This window comes from Pygoscelis adeliae, unplaced genomic scaffold (genome assembly GCF_000699105.1).
Source record: "Pygoscelis adeliae isolate BGI_AS28 unplaced genomic scaffold, ASM69910v1 Scaffold156, whole genome shotgun sequence".
In the NCBI taxonomy this organism is placed as follows: domain Eukaryota; kingdom Metazoa; phylum Chordata; class Aves; order Sphenisciformes; family Spheniscidae; genus Pygoscelis; species Pygoscelis adeliae.
Window position 1 is genome coordinate 4,781,365 of NW_008825016.1, and position 21,321 is coordinate 4,802,685.

At 41.6% G+C, this 21,321-nt stretch overlaps 1 protein-coding gene across 1 annotated transcript; it reads right to left on the reverse strand.

Annotated features, from left to right (window-relative positions):
- Nucleotides 1-856: 856 nt before the first annotated feature.
- On the reverse strand, nucleotides 857-13,625 carry LAMP1 (lysosomal-associated membrane protein 1). The gene is made up of 10 exons (XM_009326308.1): nucleotides 13,575-13,625; nucleotides 12,145-12,205; nucleotides 11,610-11,725; nucleotides 10,024-10,237; nucleotides 9,757-9,918; nucleotides 5,752-5,993; nucleotides 3,915-4,037; nucleotides 2,881-2,950; nucleotides 2,540-2,710; nucleotides 857-1,876 (listed from the first exon to the last, which is right to left on the reverse strand). The coding sequence occupies exons 1-10, from the start codon at nucleotides 13,623-13,625 to the stop codon at nucleotides 1,737-1,739; spliced, it is 1,350 nt and encodes a 449-aa protein (XP_009324583.1). The 3' UTR covers nucleotides 857-1,736.
- Between the last annotated feature and the right edge of the window lie 7,696 nt (nucleotides 13,626-21,321).

Genomic DNA, 21,321 nt, shown 5'->3' on the forward strand with positions numbered 1-21,321 from the left:
AAAAAAAAGTTTCAGAGGAAGTAGGTGGGTGCTTTTCTAGACAAGTAAAGACAGCTACTTAGCAGTATCATTCCAAGCTATCCCATCCTTTACAGTACCAGACAGGCAGTACTGAGTTGTAAGGACAGTAGCAGTACCATACTTTAGTACATCAGCAGGTATTAGGAAATACTAGTCTATTCACCACTGGCAAAATCCACAGTTTCCAGGCACTTTCAAGCTAGCAGGGGATATGGTCCAAAGTGTACCAGCCTTATGCCATGCGTTCAGTTCTCCTTGTCAGAAGAATAGTGTTCTGTGCAACGTTTCAGTGTGCCTTGGTTCCTGCCCCGTGTAGCTAGTACTGTTAACACCAAAACATTACTGCAGGAGGGAGTCAGGGAAGCTTTAAACACAAAGGTTCATTTCCAAGTACATTGCAACACACAGACCTCAGCAGACAAGCATCTCCTACTCAGTGGCAAGAATCCAACTTCAAAATAAAACATAAAATGTCGTTTACAGTCCTTGTACAAAGTATCTTAACAGCACTTTTAGAAAGCGATGCTTAGCAGGGCAGACCAATATACTGACATTTCTCAGCAAGCAGCAATTTAATGTAAGAGTTATCTTCTCCAGATCTCAGGTTACTGATACGCAGAAGCTTTACCTGTTTCCAAGCACAAAGTCCAAAAGGAGGGACTGTTCTGAAGCCACACACACAGTTAAGCCTCATCTTTGTGCTACACAGATAAAAAACAAACATTTAACATAACTCCACACTAAGGATTGTTTAAAGCTCTCAAAGTAGAGCCAAACCAAGACTTTAGCACTTACCAAACGGTCAAACGTTTAAGAGTGATCAGCAACACTAAGATATACAGAAAAAAAGTGTCTTTATTAGCATTGTTACAGGCAATGCATACATAAGAACTGATCCTTAAAGTGTACAACCCCCCAGCCAAGTTTAAAGCAAGAGAATCAGCAGATTGAGATCTATATTGTACACATGTGCAGTAACAGGATCTCTCTGGACCTTCCAACAGAAGAGACTGAAATCACTTTACAAAAAAAGGTAAATAAAAATAACACCCATTTTAAAAAAGGACCAGCTCCTAACAAGCTGGCAGAGCATCAAAAATATCAAACAGGGGAGCTGTCCAATCATAAAGAGTTCCTGTAAGGTCTGAGTATTGCGTTGTTCACACCCTGCATATGCCAGGCATTGAGTTTAAAGCTTAGTAAAAAATACACACCTAGAAGACAAGGTGGAGTTTAGATTTTAAATTTCAATTTTGTCAGTTGTTACTAAATTTCTTTAAATGCATCATCAGTATAATTAACATCGTCGCCGAATGGCAGCAGTACGAAGAATGAACCTTTTCCCTTTGTTAAGAGTTCTGAAATTGAGTCAGTGTGAATTAGCAACATCCCTCTCTGGAATCTTTAGCTGACGTTACCTTATGCCAATTCCAAAAAAGCACCCTTAAAAACTTTTAGCTTGTTTCTAAGTGGGTAAATATTTAAACTAGTTAGCAAAATTAAACACCAGAATTTTCAGAAGTTATTTTTGTGCATAGTTAAATGCTGCAAGATGATTTCACATTTAATAAAGCAGACTTTAAAGAAGAAGCAATTTGCAAGAAAAGGTGTTCCCTTACAATATCAATCTTAGCTCAGGGGAAATGTGTGTGTGGCGGGGGTTTCCCAGCTTCTTGCAACTGCTTTTCATCTACACTGGATTTCAGTGCAAGTTATTAAATTGTTTGATATCCAGCATGGCTCCTCTTTCTGCCAATCAAGTAAGCAATCAAGACAATTAGAACAAGACCAGCAAGGGCTGCACCAACTATTATAGGGATCAGCATGTTATTTTCATCCAGTTGACATTCTTCCACTGAAGAGAGAGAAAGAGATCCACGTTAGGCACTAGTGCACCAACAGATGGCTATATGCAGAACTTCAAGTTTCTACTCCCAGCACATAGATAAAACTGGCTCAGGTTAACTTCTAGCTTAGCTTGCCAACAACCAAAAGGAAGCCAACTCCACTAACTATGATCATTCAGGATGAAGTCCTCCTAGCGCTAGTTGTATGCACAATATAGATATTAATAACAATTGTTTCCTTCTCGAGAGCTGTTACTGTTACACAAAGCTTAGCCATCATAAATACATGCACGTGACTCCTCCCCTAGCTGTTTTCCTTTAACCACAGTCACAAAGGACAGCATTAATTAAGAGAGTCAGCAACTTCCCAGAACTTTCCCCATTTCATACAACTCTCTGCACACAGTTAGGAGGGAAAGTTAATGCTCTTTCTTAACTCTTCTCCGGACCACAAGGAACAAGTCCTAGTTATTTCAAAGCTTTTTACCTACTTCTTGCACTAGCCTCCACTCAGACATCTTATCAGCCCCTACAACATCTGTAATAGGGCACGCAGAGACAAAAGCACAGCACTCGCAAGCTGACACTTGACTACAGAATATTATATGTTTATATCAAAGTGCACTTCACAAATCTTAGGTTCCCCCTCCCCCTCAATGTAAACCTCTTACCTGCCCCAAATTTGTCTCCATCAATCTTGAAAACCTGGATCTGAACATCAAATACATTGACAAGGGCTTTGTCCGTGACCTGGAGATTCTCCTCTGCAGTGCACTTGTAGGAGTTCCCTACTGTGGCTCTCAGCTCACTCATGCTGTTGTTCGATGCTTCAAACTTCGGAACTGTGTAAGAGCAAGTCTTATTACAGAATCCTGAAGAGCAGGAGCTGTAAGCTCATAGAGCTTAAATTCAGTACATTCATCCCCAATGTTTCTAACAGGTTATTTAATGCAGGCAACCCTTAATATTTATAGAAGTAGTCACTGAAAGTAGACTTCTGAGAAGTCCCTACCTTTTGCTTCAGAAGGCAGAGTCGTGCTTACATTCACACCTCGCAGGAAGAATTTTTCAGTACTTGCATTCTTTTAAAAAAACAAACCAGTAGTTGTCATTTCAGCTAATGATGTACAACATAAGCTGTTACGATTTGGGTTCAATTCTGCATGCGTTTTGAGAAAGGTTTTCAAAGGGTAGTCTGCAATTGGGATTAGCATCCAAAGGAAGAGCTTAGTTTCACTTTTAGAGAGAAAAGCTATAGAAGGTATGCACCTTAGGGAAGATTACTTTGGGGGAGGGAAGGGGGGCAGAGAAAGGGGGACCGTCACCCCTCAGAATGCTGACTTGACCTCCACACTAAAAGTATAGTCCCACCCGTGCCTTAACCAGGCTAGTATAATGATCTCACCTGTGCTACAGACACAGCTTTAAAGCAGCTCAGCACCCCACAGAGATGTGGAGTCATTCAATAGCAACAGGTCTAGGTGATCACATTCGATCAGTCCCGCGAGTATCACAAGTGGCATGAAGCTGACACACACAGTGGATTCAGTCCTCAAGGGTACACAGCTCTAATACAGTACTGGGGCAGAGCCGTGGGAAACAGGATTTCCAACCGTCGCAGGAGTCCATAAGACAAGCACACACAGCTCTTGGGCTGTACACAGAATATTAATGAGGACTTAAATCCAGTTCCAGACTTGTACGATTAGATGAGATGCCTGTTTGTCACAGGCTATTCCTCTGCTACAGCAGAACTGTTCCCAGTTTGGGCAAGAAGCTTTACAGAGTAGGCGATATAATCTTAAAAGAAATTCCCATTCCAAACAATAGATGTCTATCTATACATACGTGTGTGTACGTACATGTATCTATTCTTTCCTCACAACAGTTACCAAGCATTGAACCCTCTAAATCTAGTATTAAAGACAAAGGAATTACTTACTCCCCTTCCTGTGGTTGCATCTTTTCTCTCTTGTACTTGCCCCAATTAGTTTTCCCATGTGAGAGGGCCCGCAGACCCTACACGCTTTGGCTAGAGATTCTTACCAATGCGAAGTGGAAGATAACCCTTGTTTTCTCAAAAGTCAGATTCAAGAAGGCTGACGTATTGTCGCATGTCCCAGAAGAAGTTGTATTATGTGGTATGAAATTCAGCAAATCCAATCCCAACTATGAGAGAAGAGGGTCAATTATGACATTTGAAGAGACTAAAACATCACCATATACGTTCAGTCGACTTCTGGTTTGCTTGTACTCACATGCATACAATGCTGTCTTTGCCCACACATTTTACAAACAACTGGGCAGACAGGTGTGCAAGTTACAGGCTGGTGTAAGCTGCACCTGAGTTACCAGGCTGGTACAGAGAACAAAGGGCATCTTTGCATGCCAGCGAAGCTTTCTGCAGCCCTGACTGGCTGCAGCCGATAACCTGCTGCTTCCTCCACACTAAACTTCTTTGGTCCTAGCAGCGTAAGGAAAAAGTAACCACCACTACACAGAGGGCAACAAGCTGTAAAATACTGCTTTGACATAAGTCATGGGAACTGCCTGTGAGCATGATCATCTTGCACGTCACTTCAGTTCAGAATGCTTTAGCTTTGCCCACGGTACATGATTTTATACTGTCCTGTATCTGCAGAAGGCTGCGGGTTAAATGCACTTGCCGAACAATCCAATAGAAACCTTCAGTAGCTCTTAGTTGACCCTCAAGTGACTTTGGAAAACCTATTTGCCACCTCCTCACTGGTCATTACACTAGAAATCAGCTGTTCCAGCAGAGCTAGAATGCCATGCTACAGGACACAGTTTAGGGAATTTCACACAATTAAGGGGGTTAAAACACAGTCCATCATAAACAGCTACTGTACAGCCACACACCAGCTATCGGTGCTCATGATTTTACCTCTCAGTCATCATCGTCATAAATAAATGCAATAGATTCCTTTGCACCATCACATACAGCATTAAGCAGCTAAATCCTATACAGATACCACCCTCCTCACACCAGGTCCTTTATCACCGAGATCCAACTTAAACTACAGAAACACAGCCATAATTTGTTTGCTTGCACTTGTCCTCGTCACCTCAGATTAAGCCACAGGATAGGAAAAAGCAGCTTGTGATCAAAAGTCCTTATAATAAAGCTTTACTGAACATAAAGTTTTGCTGACCCTTGGTCATTGTTTCCTACTGAGAGCCTTCAGCAGTCCCTTTGGGACTACGCTCACAGCTTTGCCTTACTGGTTAGCGGGTAATGGGTTTGTCCACGGGGCTGACAAGCTGGGCTCTGCGTCAACAACAGAGGGAAAGAACCTGTGCCGGGGCTGGATCTTACATAAACCACGTAGCATTCTTGCTGTCAAAATCAGCCATTAAGTGGCTCTTAAGCATTAAAAGTCAAACCCAAGTGTCTTTGGTGCTGGCTGGAAGTCAACTAAGTCACAAGCCTGTCCAGTTTTACAGTAGTAGTTATCTTCCCTTCTAATAGTCATTCACCGTTTTCATTCAGGTGCCTCAGGCCAAATTTCTGTATTTTGTTTAAGTTTGAAAATCTTGTTTAGATGGCATCTTTGATAATAGGATGCCCCCTACTCCTATCTTGATAATTTTTTATTGCTTCTGTGGAATGGCCGTAAACACTTACAGGATTTGACAGACAAGTTTAATACTCTTACTGAATGGAAAAATCTTTAATGACCACTTTCAGTAGAAAAGAACTGTCACTAGTCCAGTTGAAGTTAAACAATTCAAGTAGAGGACAATCATGGATGAACACTACAAAAGAACTGGGATTTTTAAAGAAAAAAGTTAGCCTATAATAATTTACCAAGTTTTCCCCAAAGAAGGAATCTGAAAGCTTTGAAGAAGGAAAAAAGTGTACCTTGTCATCTTTTTTTAGATAGGTGATATTGAGCTGTAACCCCATGTAGGCAAGTACACAGGTTCCGTTTGGACCAGTCACGTTGTATTTACCAACTGCAGGATTTGGGGGCGATGCAGTTGGTGCTGCAGTTGGGGTAGTTGTTGGAACCTGGCTAGTAGTTGGAACCTGGCTAGTAGTCTGTTTAGAAGTTGTAGGCACTACAGCAGTAGTAGAGACCATATCTTCAGCACATTCTGTCTCTGGAGAGAAAGGAAAACAGTCATTACCAAATAAAATGAAGCTGTGGGATGCTCTGCCTTTTTAATCCTCAAGAGAACGGAGGACACAATTTCGAGTGGCTTTTCCTAATAGAAGATGATAAAAGCTGAGAAACACAATGGTAAAACATTACCTAAACTCTTGTTGCAAAGTTTGAGACGCTTGTGGCATGTGAAAATGACACCTCTGCTGTTATTTACAGAAATTCATGGTGACGACATCTGCTTTTATTCATGCCTGTCATTCCACTTTGCCATCAAGTCAGGACAAATAAGATACTGCTGTGCTGACAGAGCCAGCATTCCTAAAAGATCCTGCTGTGCTGACAGAGCCAGCATCCCTGCCGTACGTTCACAGCAAGGCTGAGATGACTGCCCCTCAGACACTCCTGGCACTCACGTGCTAGAAGCAGAGGAACAGTTCGCCTGCCTGCTGTTAAAAGTGGTCTCCCAGGAGATGGGTTGTTCTCCTTCCCCCCCCCCTCAGTTACACTACCAGGTTGTGAGGACCCTATGTCATTATTTTGGCAATACTCACAGTAACATTAAAATACTACTGGACCTCTCAAGCCCTCCCAGCAGTGCCGTGGCTCTTCTATCCTTAACAAGGAGATTTTAAGACACTGCTTCTGATGGCAATTGTTTTGCTATATCCTCTCCCCTTGGGTCTCACATCCATCCTTCCCTTTAGCCCTGCGTTAGTAGCCACCCACCACCGGGCCTACAAGGCTGAGTGAAGATGTGTAAGACTGCCTTCTCTTTTCATCCAGTTCAGCAGCAACTTCCAAGGCAAAAGGAGAGAGAAAGAACAGTGACTCTGATTTATTTGCCAGAGTACTCAGAAACACCTGGCAGCAAGATCTTAACTTGATCTGGGAGCCAAGACGGTTCCTGCACTGAACATCTAAGCCAAAACCGAAGGTCACAGCAAAGACATTACTGTAGTAAAGGCTTCCATGTTACAAGCCAAGGACACCTCCACGTGTCCGGGATAACAGCTTGCAACTTTATAAGGGCAAGAGCAGCTGCAGCAGCAGTCAATTCTGACTCAAAGGGCCTACTGCTAAAATTTAATCCATGCGTATCTTGCAGATACTAGGTATCTAATAAATAGCCTCTGAACTTAAACAGGAGCTTAACTTTCGATTATGGCTCAGAGAGGAACTCTAATCACACTTTCTGAACTCACACAGACTCCAACATAGCACACTTTCCTATGTCTACTCCATTTCTGGAAAGTCAAAGAGCAGAGGGAAGGTGGATGAATGGAGGAGTGACCCTATCCTTTGTAGGCTTAATAGATACTGGTCAGGTCCCGAAATGTGTTAATTTCCTAACAAGTAAACCGAACAGCAGCTTTACTTTGTACTTCAATGGAGAATTTCCCTCCATCTGCAAGACCCCAACACATACAGCCTCTTACTCAAGTCAGCAGAGATGGAAACAAGCAAATCACTTCAAGTGGAAGTTTGTCCTAGGTGGAGTCTTGATACAGTATTTTTACTGATTTACAGCATAGTTCCCAGTAACTCTTCAAGACAGATTTGGAGACAAGACAAATTCTTATGTCTTTTTCTGACAGTTACGGGAAAGCAGCTGACAAAACTACCAACAGGTAAAATTAAAGCCTCCTTTCTTCAGAGCTGCAGATCATCACTACCATAACCTCAGTCACTAACTTCTAGGTACACTGACAGAAGTTACCACTACTGGTGATGCACAGATGCACTGAATACTGACTCTTCTTCCCTTCAGTGAGCCTTGCCCAAATCACCAGCAGAAATATCCAGTAATGAAAGAGTTGCAGGGAAAAAAGTTAAGGGAGAATTCCAGATCTAAAGTTTATCAATAACTAGCTGCCAAAAGGACAGGGGAAGTCTCAAGCCTACAAGAGTGGAAAGAAGGAACTGATCTGGAAAGAACAAGGTGATTTCAGGGTCAAGATAAAAAAAAAAGGATAAAGCGAGAATTCTTTAACTATCTGAATTTAAAAAAAAAATAGAAAGAGATAGCTCATTGTGCAGTAGGAATAGAAAAAAAAATATCTGGGTGCCGTCCTGAGACAGTAATAAAAACTTAGGGATGATGATAATTTAAAGAAAAAACTGAGCATGGCAGTATGGATAACAGGAACGTGGAAATACACAAACAAAACCAAACAATTAAAAAACCCAAAAAGCTTGAACTCAGACCAAACAGCATCTACCCCAGGATCATAGGAAATCACGTGTTTTTTCTGAGGCTCAATAGTTTCATCAAGACAGTGATACCACAGGATGAAGAAAAGCAACCTGGAGAAGTGATCCTGGCAAATTAAAGTGTTTATATTAATCTAAAAAAAGTAAAGAAGTAATTAGGAATAGAAAAGAAAACAAATGCTGACAAACTTGTGTTGCATAAGGAACACCCTCCCGAAATAATGCAATATTGATTTTTTTTTTAACCAAAGGACTATGTAAGAACAGATAATAGATGGTGTTAAGAGGAAAACTGTTACACAGGAGGGAGATTTTACTGAAGTTGTATAGAAGTCAAAAAACAGCTTTTCCCAATATCGTGGCTTATGTTCAAGCCTGCTGATAACCGATCACTTATCATACTTATCCAGTATAGCAACTGGATCAAGATATCGTATTTAAAAAATGAGATAGTTCTGAAGACTGGAGTAATAGAAATCAGGTGATTTTTTTTAAAATTACAAATGTAGGTCCACATCTTTGCTGCAAACTAGTTCACTGAATGGAAAAGACTGATCGAGAATGATACATGCCGAAATCTGAGATCGTCATGTGAGGCAGCCATAAAAGACGCCAACTCCGGTATTGTCATGCGTCAGGCAAGGTATTTTTCAGAGACACGGGACAAGGTATAGATACTCCCGTAGAAGGCACTTGTTCAATGTATCCATCACATGCCACCGCTGACTACCCTAGTTTTTAAGATTCATTTCAACAAGGGCATAAATGGGATTAACAGCATAAGAAAGAGAAGTTCTACATTTCCCAGAGAAGATCAGGCTTCTTACATGCCCCAGAAGTAAGGCACAGATTTATCACTCCCTAAGACACCACAGGTGATCAAACATCAAGAGCCATGTAAACTGAAGAGTGCTGCCACAAAAGCAAAGGACAGGAACACACCATGAAGTAGTTTGTCTTCTAATCATTATAGCAGTGAAATTCCGAAATGCTTTTCAATACAAGCAATCAGGACAAAAAGTCGTTTTGTGATTGAGCCTGACAGGGAAAGAATATCACTGTTACAGCTTATATAAGGCCTCCTGTAGGAAGATGTACATATCTGCTCCCTACAGACCAGCTCTCTATTGTCTGCCATTACATCAACTGACTTTCCCCAGAGCACACAGTAACTAGTTCAAACTCCTTTGGTAGAGGCATAATACTTGGAAGTTGACAGATACTTTTCAAACTAGGATTTTGGCCATGTGCCCAGTCGACCTACCGCAGCACATGTTTACACCCATAAATACTCATGAACAGAAAGAACGTTCCCTAACGCCTGTCCAAAACCCACGGGAACACAGCGCACTATCTTCTAGTCACGGATGCCGACACCCCTACAGGGAAAACCTGAAGCAGGTCTATTCATTTCAAAAGATGCTGCTATCAGAGCTTTAGATCCAGTTTGTACCCGCCTAAATACGATTAGTCAGGAAATAATAAGAAATAATACATTATTGGCAATACTAGCCCACCAAGTACGTTCTCTGCTACAAGATACCTACTGTTGATACTGAAAGTGCCGTTTGTGATATAGGCTTCCAAAGTAACATTGCTAAAAGTAATGTTCACATTCTTCATATTGACGTGCTTGGAGTTGATGCATCTGTATTTTGTGCCCATATATGCCTGAATAATAGTTTTATGTGACATTCTCCTCACTTCTCCTGTAAAAAGATTACATTGCATTAGTATGTTACAGTATTTACAGAAACAAATCAGTATTACATCTGGAAGGGTTACACAATGAGAACAGGAAGTTTTCTTTTTACCTGCAGTTGAATTATGGAATAAAGTTGCATCTGACAGATTGTAGTGGAAAACTAGCTCTCCTACTTGGTACTTGTCTGCATATTCTGAGAAATTCAGGCTTAATGCGTGTCCTGCTCCAAAACCCAATACCAGCACTGGATGAGATGTGTTACCTTCACCACATGAACTCTGTGGCTCTACTGTAGCATTTTGTGGAAGAAAAAAGTGCGCAAACTGTGGGGCAGAAAACAACACACATGTAAATGGGATGATGTAACAGCTTTTCCTTACTGCTTTTTAAATAGCCTATGAAACTGTTATAAAACATACAGCTGACATTCATATATGCTATAAGAGGTCTACTTATATACCTGTATATAGCAAGTAGCATGTTACTGACACTTGGGATTTCTAAGACTATTGTTCTCTGAAATTTGAGGACAAAACAGTACATACTCACAGCACCTCTTAGACTTCTTTTCCCCCTAAACTAGCACTATGAATTTGCAGGTACTTCTGTACTAGGTGAATCAAATCTGGCAAACTCTGGCCACGTGAAAAATGGAAGAATTTAAGCTTTGCTTCTTGTAATGCAATTGAGTAAGAACAAAAGCAAATGGTACAGACAGCCTACGTAGTTTGGCCATAATACTTTGAGTTTATTACATATTGAGAAGTAACTCGGTACCTGAAGACCAAGACAATGTTTACTGTAAAGTTTTGAGCTTACTGCTTACAAGAAGAAACAGCCAAAAGCATGTTATGAAAGCAGTCACCTCTGAATGCAAACTTGCATACCAGTACCAGCAGGATTTCAGACCATCAGCACCACTGAAAAAGTGGACTGTGCAATATAACTCTCAGCTCAAATCACACATAACAAGTGCACTGCTGGCAAAGTAGTAGGATTTTTTTTAATCTTACATTACACTGATGGCTAGGAAAAAATCAACTTCAACAAGAGTGCCTCAAAACATGCAACTGCAATGAGATAAATAATCCACAATTCCTGTTCAGTAGTAAAGATACCAAAAAAGTAAACTGAAAAGCAGAGTATTTGTGAATAACAATTCTTAACTTGCCATTAACAGGCTTTTGCTGTTAATATGGAACAACTTGTATGCACTGCACTAGTCTGTGCAAAAGATACTGAGCAAATCTCTAGCTTTCAGTGTAAGAAGATCACAGATTCCAAGGAAGTTTAAAAGCTACGTGCCAACAGCCATTTTAGTTCAGATTTAGTCCATGTAAGTATGACCAAGTTCACCAAAAGCCAACTGGTAGCATTTTTGCCTTTACAGTTCCAATGAAAGCCATTTTAGCTACCAATAGGACTGGCATGAGATTTCGGTCACAAAAGTAATTTCACACACGTATTGTTTGTGGTTGTTTCAGGCAGCCTTAACCCCATTTAAGTGGTTATTACTCAAGAAGTGTCAGTAATAAAGAAAAGTTGATGCAACATGACTGGGAGGGGGGAAATCTTTGCTGAAGCAGTTTTTCATGCTTAAAGATTTATTCAAAGTTTAAATACTGCGCACGTGCAGAAATACCACACATTTTATAAACACAAGTTAGAGACAAGCAGTGAGATACCCCCCCTTACCTCTTTTTGCCCATTGCTTTTGTATTCCACTGAGAAGGCTACTGTCAGATCAGCGATTATGCAGACCTTACCAGTTGAATCTTTCACCTCAAATGAAGAGGAAGCCTGTAAAAAGCCTGTTAAGAATGACACGTGGTTAACTCGGTGTCACGTAAGTTTTTATTTTTGATCCCAAAGAGACAAATATGTAAAACTACCTTTTAGGAGTACATTCTAAACAGCAGTTGGTTTGGAAGCTTGGGCATTAACGGTCTCTATAGTAGCTTCAACATCACTAACACACAGAGGACAAATTTAACACCCCATTTATAAAAAGACAAAGCCACCCAAACCAAAACTGTTGACATGCTGGGTCCTCAGAGGGTAAGAAAAGCTTGCAACAAACACCAGTCATACTGTTCAAGGGAGCTACTCAGTGTTCACCCTACACAGCAACTATTTTGCAAGCTTCAGCCAGAATTGACTTAGCATGTTTGATCCTGCATGCCTACAGCGCTCAGCCTTCCCCCCACGGCACACCACGCAGCCTTCATACCCGCTGTACCAGGACACTCAGCTGTACGTGCACTGAATGCAGCACTTAAAGCTTGGATTGGCTACAGATGTTTTGGAGGGACTGCCAAAAATAGCATGATGGAGCGTGCCACGCTTGCCAGGAGAACTCTTTAATGCCATTGCACTCTGCACTTGAGAGGAGGATGGGGGCCAAGACCTTGACACAGACTGAGGTTATGTTTCCCTGACTGGTTTAAACTAACCTCAGACTGAGCTGCTGACAGAAGCGCAGCTTTTCTCTGACTCGCTCCCCTCCAGCCCCAGAGCACAACTGACTACACTAGTACAACTGACCAAACTAGTACTGCCTTAACAGGGTAAGAACATGTGGCGAGAGGAGCATGGGATCATCCTTGCTGACAGCAGCACGGACTTAGGCCAGCATCCACTGACAATGAAGCTTCGCCTAGGGGATGCGTTGCAGCAGGCTAGATATAGCCAGAAAGCTGGTTATCTCTTATTTCATTTGCAGTAAGGACTAACTGGACAGTGCTCCTGTATCTGAAATCATACCAAGGTGTTCCGAGTTCTTTATTGTAGAGCATTTTATTTTTCTGATTCTCAATTTGACACCACGCACACATCCAAAGCAAACCTCACTGCAAAAAGCCTGCACCATTTTCATGCTAGCACTTCATCAGCTTGCATTTGCAACAACTTGTCTTGCAGAAAACCTAAAAAAAAAAGCAGCTGCAAGACAAACCACTGCATTTATCTCAAGCATGTAAGCTTTAAAAAGTCAAACATGCTAATCCATTCAACTGCTGATATAGCAAAAAGATCCAGCTGAGGGATTATCCATTAGCTAGCTTTCCTCCCCAAGAAGTTTTCAAAGAAACAAATGCCAATTTTAAAACTCTTCACCACAAAACTACGGTGCATACAATTGTATTAAGACAATTATTAGGAAAAATTTGACTTAGGTCAGCTCAATTTGGGTAGAAGGCACTTCAATTGTAGGAACACATCGGAAACAATTTCTCTGGCACTCAGCAAGCATTTTCCCTTGTTGCCTTCCCCTTAGCAACAATATTATCTTCCACCCAACACCAAAGGGGGCCAAAACTTAAGCTGGAATTCATACGCTTTATCCAGTTGTTTAAAGAGTCTAGACTTGAAACCAGAGCTAGACAGGAGAAAGAAATTGCTTAAGAATGGATAGTGTAGAAAACTGATATTTCAAAGCAAAATTGTCCTACTTTCGACTTTATGTCCAACTCATAATGTTCACTAAGGAACATATATTCACAAAGAAAATGTTATTTATTGCAGTTCACTGCAGTGCTAGAAATAATTGATGCTCCTCCCCATGGAAGTTTCAATCTGCAAAGTTTCCCTCAATTAAATTTACATCTGGAACTTGTTTACATTTTCCCTAAGCACTTATCTTCTCAAGAGCAAGCTGCTTACACTTTCTTGAAGATTTCTAGCACAGCACGGAGGCAGGGAATAAGAGTCCATGGCTGCTTGAACTGACACTACCAATGGAAAACATGCCAGAATGAAAATCTTCAGTGTGCACGCCGACTCCCTTGTTTGATACCTATTAAAAAAACTTGGCAATGTTAGAGCTAAAAATAGACAAGTAATAGGCAGCAAAAGACTGAAAGAAGCAGAAAAAAAATCAGTTTTAAGAAGAAATACAGGGGAAAGAAAAGACTGAAAAACAATTAAGAAAATGTTGCTGACCTAAAGGAAAATGTGACAGTCCTGCCCATTACAGATGATTCAGAGAACAACAAAAGACAACGCAGAGGTACCAGAGAGCACCAAATGGAAGACAGATTCTGGGAATGAAGAGCTGACGAATCACCCTCAGCAAGTTTAAGTAATCAAGAATAAGGGGTGTGAACAAACAGTAAAAAATACCACCTGCATAACTACTAGAGTTTTGCAAGGTTAACTTCACACCATGATATGAATCCCGATTTCGTTAGTGTGAAACAAACGGTATAAAACGCCATTCCTTCTTAAGAAATGTTCAACAGCTGCTGGATTTGCAGTGTCAGTCATGAGACAGAAGCATTAAGCATGAGACACTGAGCTGTCCTCGATGAGGTGGCAAGAGGGCTGTTTCACTGCGAGTAAGCCGACGTGCACAAGGACGGTGATCAGAGAGAGCACTGTGCTGCAACATCACCCGCTCCCACGGTCTTGGGGCAGGGATGGAGAGGAATACAGATGGAACCGAATGAAACATAAGGGATATAGGGGCAAAGAAAAGTCAGGGAAAAAAAAACACTGAAGAACAAATCAGGAGACTGAAGGAAAGAAGGTCCTGCCTACTCTTCGCTCCAGCCAGTTTAAGGCAGAGGAACAGCTCGCTGGGTTTGGCAGAAAGCAGCTGTTGAGTTTGTGAAGGCAGTTTCAGTGTCAACTAGTGATTGATGCATGCATCATCACCAGCCCACAAATAGTAAGAGCCTACAGTCAAAATGTCAAGAATACAGAAAAGCAAACTGATGCTGAATCAATCTGTCCTGGGAATATTTCTAATTAAATTACATAAAGTATTGCTTAATTTTACCATGGCACATCTACAAGTTGAGAATATTGCTTGTACTTCTCATAACAGTATCATTATTTGCTATTTAACACAAAAACTGATACAACCTCCAGTTTCTTTAACTTCAGATTTTAAATGCTCTTCTAAATAAACTGCAGCGCCCTATTTGAAAACTATCTGTGGTAGAACAACTGCAGTACTTCAGATTTGCACAGCTGGACAGCTCTTAAACTTTTCAATAGTAGCTAACTTCCAAAACTAAGTTTTGTAAAGCTCATTATTCATTTGGCTCAAAATACGATGTTATGGATATCTAGTAGAGGAATGATCAAAAATGTACTAGTGTCAAAGAAATTTCACTTAGTTCAGATGCTTCATTTGTATTCCAATAGGTTCCAAAAAAGGGCTGCTTACATATTTATTCTAGCTGCACATTTTCAATTGAAAATCGTAAGATAATCTCTCCCTTTATACCTCATTTCTGAAATTATAGTCTCATGCAAGAGAAGATTGAAGGCAAAACCGTTGAAGCAAAGCTAGGAATGTTACTCTAATTAAATCCAGCATCCTTCCGTATTAACATACCTGCATCAAAAAACCAAGCAGAGTGTATTAACACTCTGAGATACAATAAACAAGTCAAAACTAAGACTTTCTTGGTTATGTAACAATTTGTCTTAAAGAAGTCTACCTCAAAAAGTTAACTGGTTTTAAACTGAAAACTACAAAGCTAACAAAACAATTTAGCACATTTGAACAATCTAGATCTGAGCCCTTTTGAATACAGCTCTTAGAATGGCAGGATTCCCCATCTCTTGACCACACAAAGATGCTTTCAGGTTTCAGCTTTTTAATAACTGAAATCCTGTTAGCCAAGCACAGCTACCCTTGGGTTACTCTCCCATATAATGGAAACCTACTAAGGGAGAAAGATTAATGGTTGTTGTGCTCTAAAAAAGCAAGCGTGTATTAAAGGCATTTGTTTACGCTGTCTGCTTGCAAAGAGGACTTCAGTGACTATAGTTAATAATTTACTTTGTCTCCCAATTTTTATTAGAAACATGGAACATTGACAATAAGGATCTCAAACACAAAAGCTACTCTTACATAATTTGGGTTTTGTTGCTATATTCATGTTTCCTGCATAAATAAAACCCTCTAGTATTTTTCTGCCTCCCTCTTGGAAGAAAGGGCAGCAAGCCATCCAAATCCACCTGGGCACATACTCCACATCACCGCTAGTTCAAGCGATGCAGATACCTAGTGGACGGGGCCGTTTGCAGTTACGTTGAGTGACTAAGGCGGTAGGCAGGAGAAGCATAGCTGCAGCGTAGCCCAGCTAACAGCTCCCCACAAGCGCGGCGCGACAGTGGTTCAGAGTACCACACCCACAGCCTGCTCATACACGCCAAAGACTCTGCTCGGCTACAGCCCACCCCGTAATTACCGCGCGGCAGTACCCTGAAGGTAAGGGATGCTTGCTAACAGACGCCAGCGCTACACAATCATTCTGTACCTACGCTACAGCACTGCTGCGTTGCCCTGCACCTTTGCCCAGATGTTCTTTAGGTTCTTCGGGTATACACGGCGAACACTGCTATCTGTGGGGCGTTAATCCAAGGAGATAAGAAATGCTGGTTCTTATCTAAAGAAGGCTTATATCCCATTGTACATGTGAACAGAAGTGCCCAGTAATTCACTCATTCTGATGGTTCAGAAGGATCCTGTCATCTCAGTGCCATTTTGTGAACAAGGTGGTGACCTTAGTCACCACTTTAGACTCCTAAGTCTATGCCAGAGAAGAGAATGGAAAAATCCCTGAGGAGTTATGCTCTCCTCTAATCACTTGTCTTCTAATGTAAGCACCGCTCCCAGAGGGACACCTGGTACAAGTCCTTTCCCAGAAGACCAAGTCAAGATCCCTTGCTTAGGATCCAGGATCTATACTACCTTGGTATAGCATGAAAAAAACAAGAACTTAAAAAATAATATATTTTTTGAAAGATCACACTATTTACCAACCCTAACATTTCTGGGAAACAGCTGAAAGCAGGAAAATCTCTTGACAGATTTTATGTATAAACTATTTTGCATGAGACAAGATGGTCTTCATAAAAGTATGAGTTATACTTACCTGTCACTAATGGACTCGGAAGACTGAACACTGGCTATCAAAGACAAGGCTGGACTCACTTCAACTGCTGTTGGACACGCTTGAGCACAAACACAGCTTAATTCATGGATGGCTGAGAGTACTTTAGGGGAGAAGAGAATCAGCTGCACTTGTGCAGGTGCAGCACCTGATTATATCAAGTTCCTGATCCAACCCTGGAAGATGCATCCTTGCCAACTAACAGGGACAGATTCATGCAGTCTCAGATTATGTTTTTGATATTGTTGATTTCCGTTAAGGCAGTAAACAGTTTGTTTCTCAATTCAAGTTTGCAGATGAATAAGCTCTGGATAAACAAATTTATAAAGGTACAAAAGCATCATAAAGGAAAGACTATTTAGCAACTGTACACTTGCCATTTGGCCAGAGAATTACACAATTGCATCAAGTTTAGTCACATGAAGCTTCTTTATGGTTTCCTATCTAGAGGAAGGAAGTCCTGGGATAGCTCTACAGCAGCTGATTACATGAGTCCACCGGGAGGTCTGAACTCCCATGGCTAGATGCTTTTCAGCTTTCACACAAGTTCATTTTGCACTTGCTCTGGTTAGTGCTGCTGTATCACACCACACAACTAACACATCCTTCAAGGTAGCCGGCAGCCCCAAACAGTGTTTTGAAGGAGCACTGCGTTGACAATTTGAAAAGAGGAAGCCTCCCCAGAGGAGAGGATATTGGAAAAAAGATGCCTGAGTAAACCACTCTCCCAGTCCTATCGAGAAGAGAGTAGATCTCACCCCCGTCAAGGAAAGTAAAGACATACGGGTGTTCCCATATTACACAGGCTGAATTCTGCCTTGTTAAGAAATCAGAAGCCACCGAAGTTTAATACAAGAAAACTAAATGTATTAAGTGTGGACTACTGTGCTCAAGCCTGAACACCGGAGAGGAAACAGCTAGAGAAACGCTCACTGCTCAGAGCTGAACCACATTTGAAATTCTGTATTCTACTGCCAGGGTGCTACTAACACTCTCGCACTTTGAATTACAGCAGAAAAAGTAGTACTGACAGCCAGTGGTGCTGTCAAGTGACAGAGAAGGTTAAGAAACTGTTACCCTTAGACTGAAAGGGGTACCAGTCCATCTTGAGTCAGATGCACAAGAAACACGGAAGCGTGATTTACCAAAACTTAAGACACATTTTAAAATAGTAGGCCTATAAGTTAGAATTAAGATAATGCAACAAAATGTTCAAATAGCTGTTATAACTACCGCCACTCATACACCAAAGGGTCTCCTGCCAAGCTTAAGAGAATAAATATCAAGAAATCCACTATGGCACCAAGCTTTCTCAAGGAACTTCCAAATAATGTCCGACTTGAGAGAAAATAAACTGTTGCAGTTAAGCTGAAATAAGCAAAGGTGAGGCGTGCCTTCTTAGTGCTAAAAATAAGTTATCTTTAAGAGATACAAAAGGCTTAACAGCGATAACGGTAGTTAACTTCTCAAAAAAAACCCATCTTTTCTTTTAGTAGGGTTCCCCTATACCTAGAGGTAATTCTTCAGCTTATCATCTACTACTGATTAGAAATCATCCTATTCACTACAGAACAATCTAGAAGCAGGTTACACCAAAAATGAAACTTCTAAGTCAGCCTGAACAGGAACCTCAGGAGCGTATCTCAAGAGCGGCATGTCAGGGAGCCTGCGGAGTTCTTAGTCGGCAAGTAAGAAGTTACTTTACAAGTCAGAAAAGCTGCCAAAGTCAAAGCTAAGTAACCTATCGATGACGACAGGCTTGGGACTAGCACACAAATTCAGATCCTTAGAGACTGTGTCAACACACTTAAAGAAGCTATCAAACAAACACTATGTTAAGGGCAGCATTTGCTAAAGCAATAGTTCGAAAGTCACAAAAAAAAGTTATATTTTGTGAAAACTACTTTCTACTCCATCTCAGTTCCATACAGCTAGCAATGCCAAAACGGAGGAAAAAGATACACCACCAAATTACTCACTGGCTGAAATTTATTATACAAATTTCTCTCAACTATCCCTACACTGGTAGCAAGGTTTAAAATTCCCCTTCGGACTAGAGTTGTGCAATAGAAACACGTGGATTATGTGTCAATAACCCTGAAATGGCATCACGCTGCCTTTTCAAACTCATCTTTCCCTCCCCAGATCTCAGACACTCACTGATACTGAATCCATGTCTGACTCTAAACTCAGATTTTCAGAAATGTTCTCTCTCATGTGTTTGTGTTTCAGTAAGGAAAAACACTACAGGTGCTCTAGGACTCCAAGAGCACAAGCAGCTCTGTTGGGTTTGGCACACAACCCAGCTGACCCATCGTGCTTGTGCTGGTTTTGGCTGGGATAGAGTTAATTTTCTTCATAGCAACTAGTATGGGGCTGTGTTTTGGATTTGTGCTGGAAACAGTGTTGATAACACAGGGATGTTTTCCTTACTGCTGAGCAGGGCTTACACAGAGTCAAGGCCTGTTCTGCTCCTCACCCCACCCCACCAGCGAATAGGCTGGGGGTGCACGAGAAGCTGGGAGGGGACACAGCCAGGACAGCTGACACCAACTGACCAGAGGGATATTCCATAACATGACGTCACGCTCAGCAATACAAGCTGGGGCAGAAGAAGAAGGAAGTGGAGTTTTCTGTCATTCAAGGTGACTGTTGCTGGTAGACTGGCTGGGCGTTACTCTGCTTGTGGGAGGTAGTAAAGTGATTGCCTTTGCCTTGCCTGTTGGTTTAAGTTTATGTTGTTGTTTAGTTTAGTTTATCTTTTTTCTTTCATCTATTAAACTCTTCTCCGATTCTCTCCCCCATCCCACTGGGGAGGGAGGGAGTGAGCAGCTACGTGGTGCTTAGTTGCCGGCTGGGGTTAAACCACGACAGTGCTCAACAGCAGACAAGCACCATCTTCCCTCACATTTCAAAAAGCAACAGCTAAGTTTGAGGGGAGGTACTTTATTTCCCATAACTCCCTTTCCCTGTATTTATCACTGTATTACCTAAATCTTTTTTTCATTCCATATATGCACATTTGATATTCGTGAGGAAATTCATCACGAAATACTTAATGCTGACATTAAGGAATATTCAGGAAATATTCAGCTTAGCGCTTGCTGCTCAATGCGAATGGAAGACTGAAACAGTAAGTGAAGTGAGGTATTCCGGAGGGAAAAAAAAAGTCTATTGTCCCAAAGTCAAGGCATTGCCAAACAAGCTTTCACATCTGACCCACCCATGCTAATCCTTCAGCCTCCTGTGATCATTACCTTATCCTGATCAGTGTTCACTCAGATGACTAAAAGGCTGCAAACAAGCTGCAAACGTCTAAAGAATTCAGCTCATATCTTCTCATTATCTCATATTCTTCTCCCCTCGCTACCACCCAAGCCTGGCAGAAGATGGTGGAGGCTATCTGTACTCCAAGGAGGGGCCTCTATTTGCACCACAAAGTTTTCCCCCGACTTCGTAGGATAAAGTTATGTAGAAACACCCAGCTACCAGACACTGGTACAAAGCCCTGTTTGTCAGTAAATAGTTACTCTGTAGTAAAATAAACTAGTCTGTTGCCTCAGCTGCAGCAACCTAACACATTTTACATGCCAGAAAGTGACAAAGCTAAATGCACTGAATTATGTTTGTAACTGCTAATTAAGCAGGGGAAGACTACTACAGTCCCAGAAAATATTCTCTCTGGTACCATTTAAAAACTACACAGGCTGACTAGAAGACAAACAAAAGCAATTCTTCATTTAAGCCGTGACTATATGAAACAAGCTATACAAAGAATTCCCACTATAACATCAGTTGAATACCACTTAAGTTGCGGATGCCAGTCCTAAAAAGCAAGTCTGATAGCACCGTAAGTCCCTGTGCTCGCTAGACTGGCTCGCAAAGAGCTGGACAGTTGCACTGCTCAGTGCCCCTGGTGAGTGACACCTTTCAGGCTCAGTGTAACAGAGAAACTGAAGTACTGTCAACGACGATAAAGGTATTTACTACCAAAGGAACGTCAGAAGAGTTTCAAAGGTCGTCGGAATCTCCAAAATGAAGGCAGATAACCATTCTCAGCTGCTGCTTTATTCAGGAAATATTTTTGCTAGCTGCTGAAGAAGTTTCCTTTGCTGCCAGAGCCACATTTCAGAAACTTGATAGTGTCGCGTATGTGGCTTTCAAGGCAAGAAACCCAAAGCAAGGAAGTTATCAGCAAGCAAGCAAGACACACTTCCTCATAAAACCGCCTTGCTGCACCAGCAACCCTTCTCATCAAGGCACCAAAATCTCTCCGTTCCAGCCACATTTCAGATTTCACTCGAGACAGGGCAGGATGAAAGCCATTAAGTAAGGGAGCGTTACAGGCCCTACAGAAAGCAGATAGCGTGACATCAGTAGCTCCCGCGTCTCCGTGCCTCGCGAGGGGTGAAGGCGTATTTTCAGGTTCCTCCCGGCGCCCCGTCCCCAGGTTCGGTGCAGGTGCCAAGATGAGCGCTCCCGGGCGCTGCTCGGCCCCC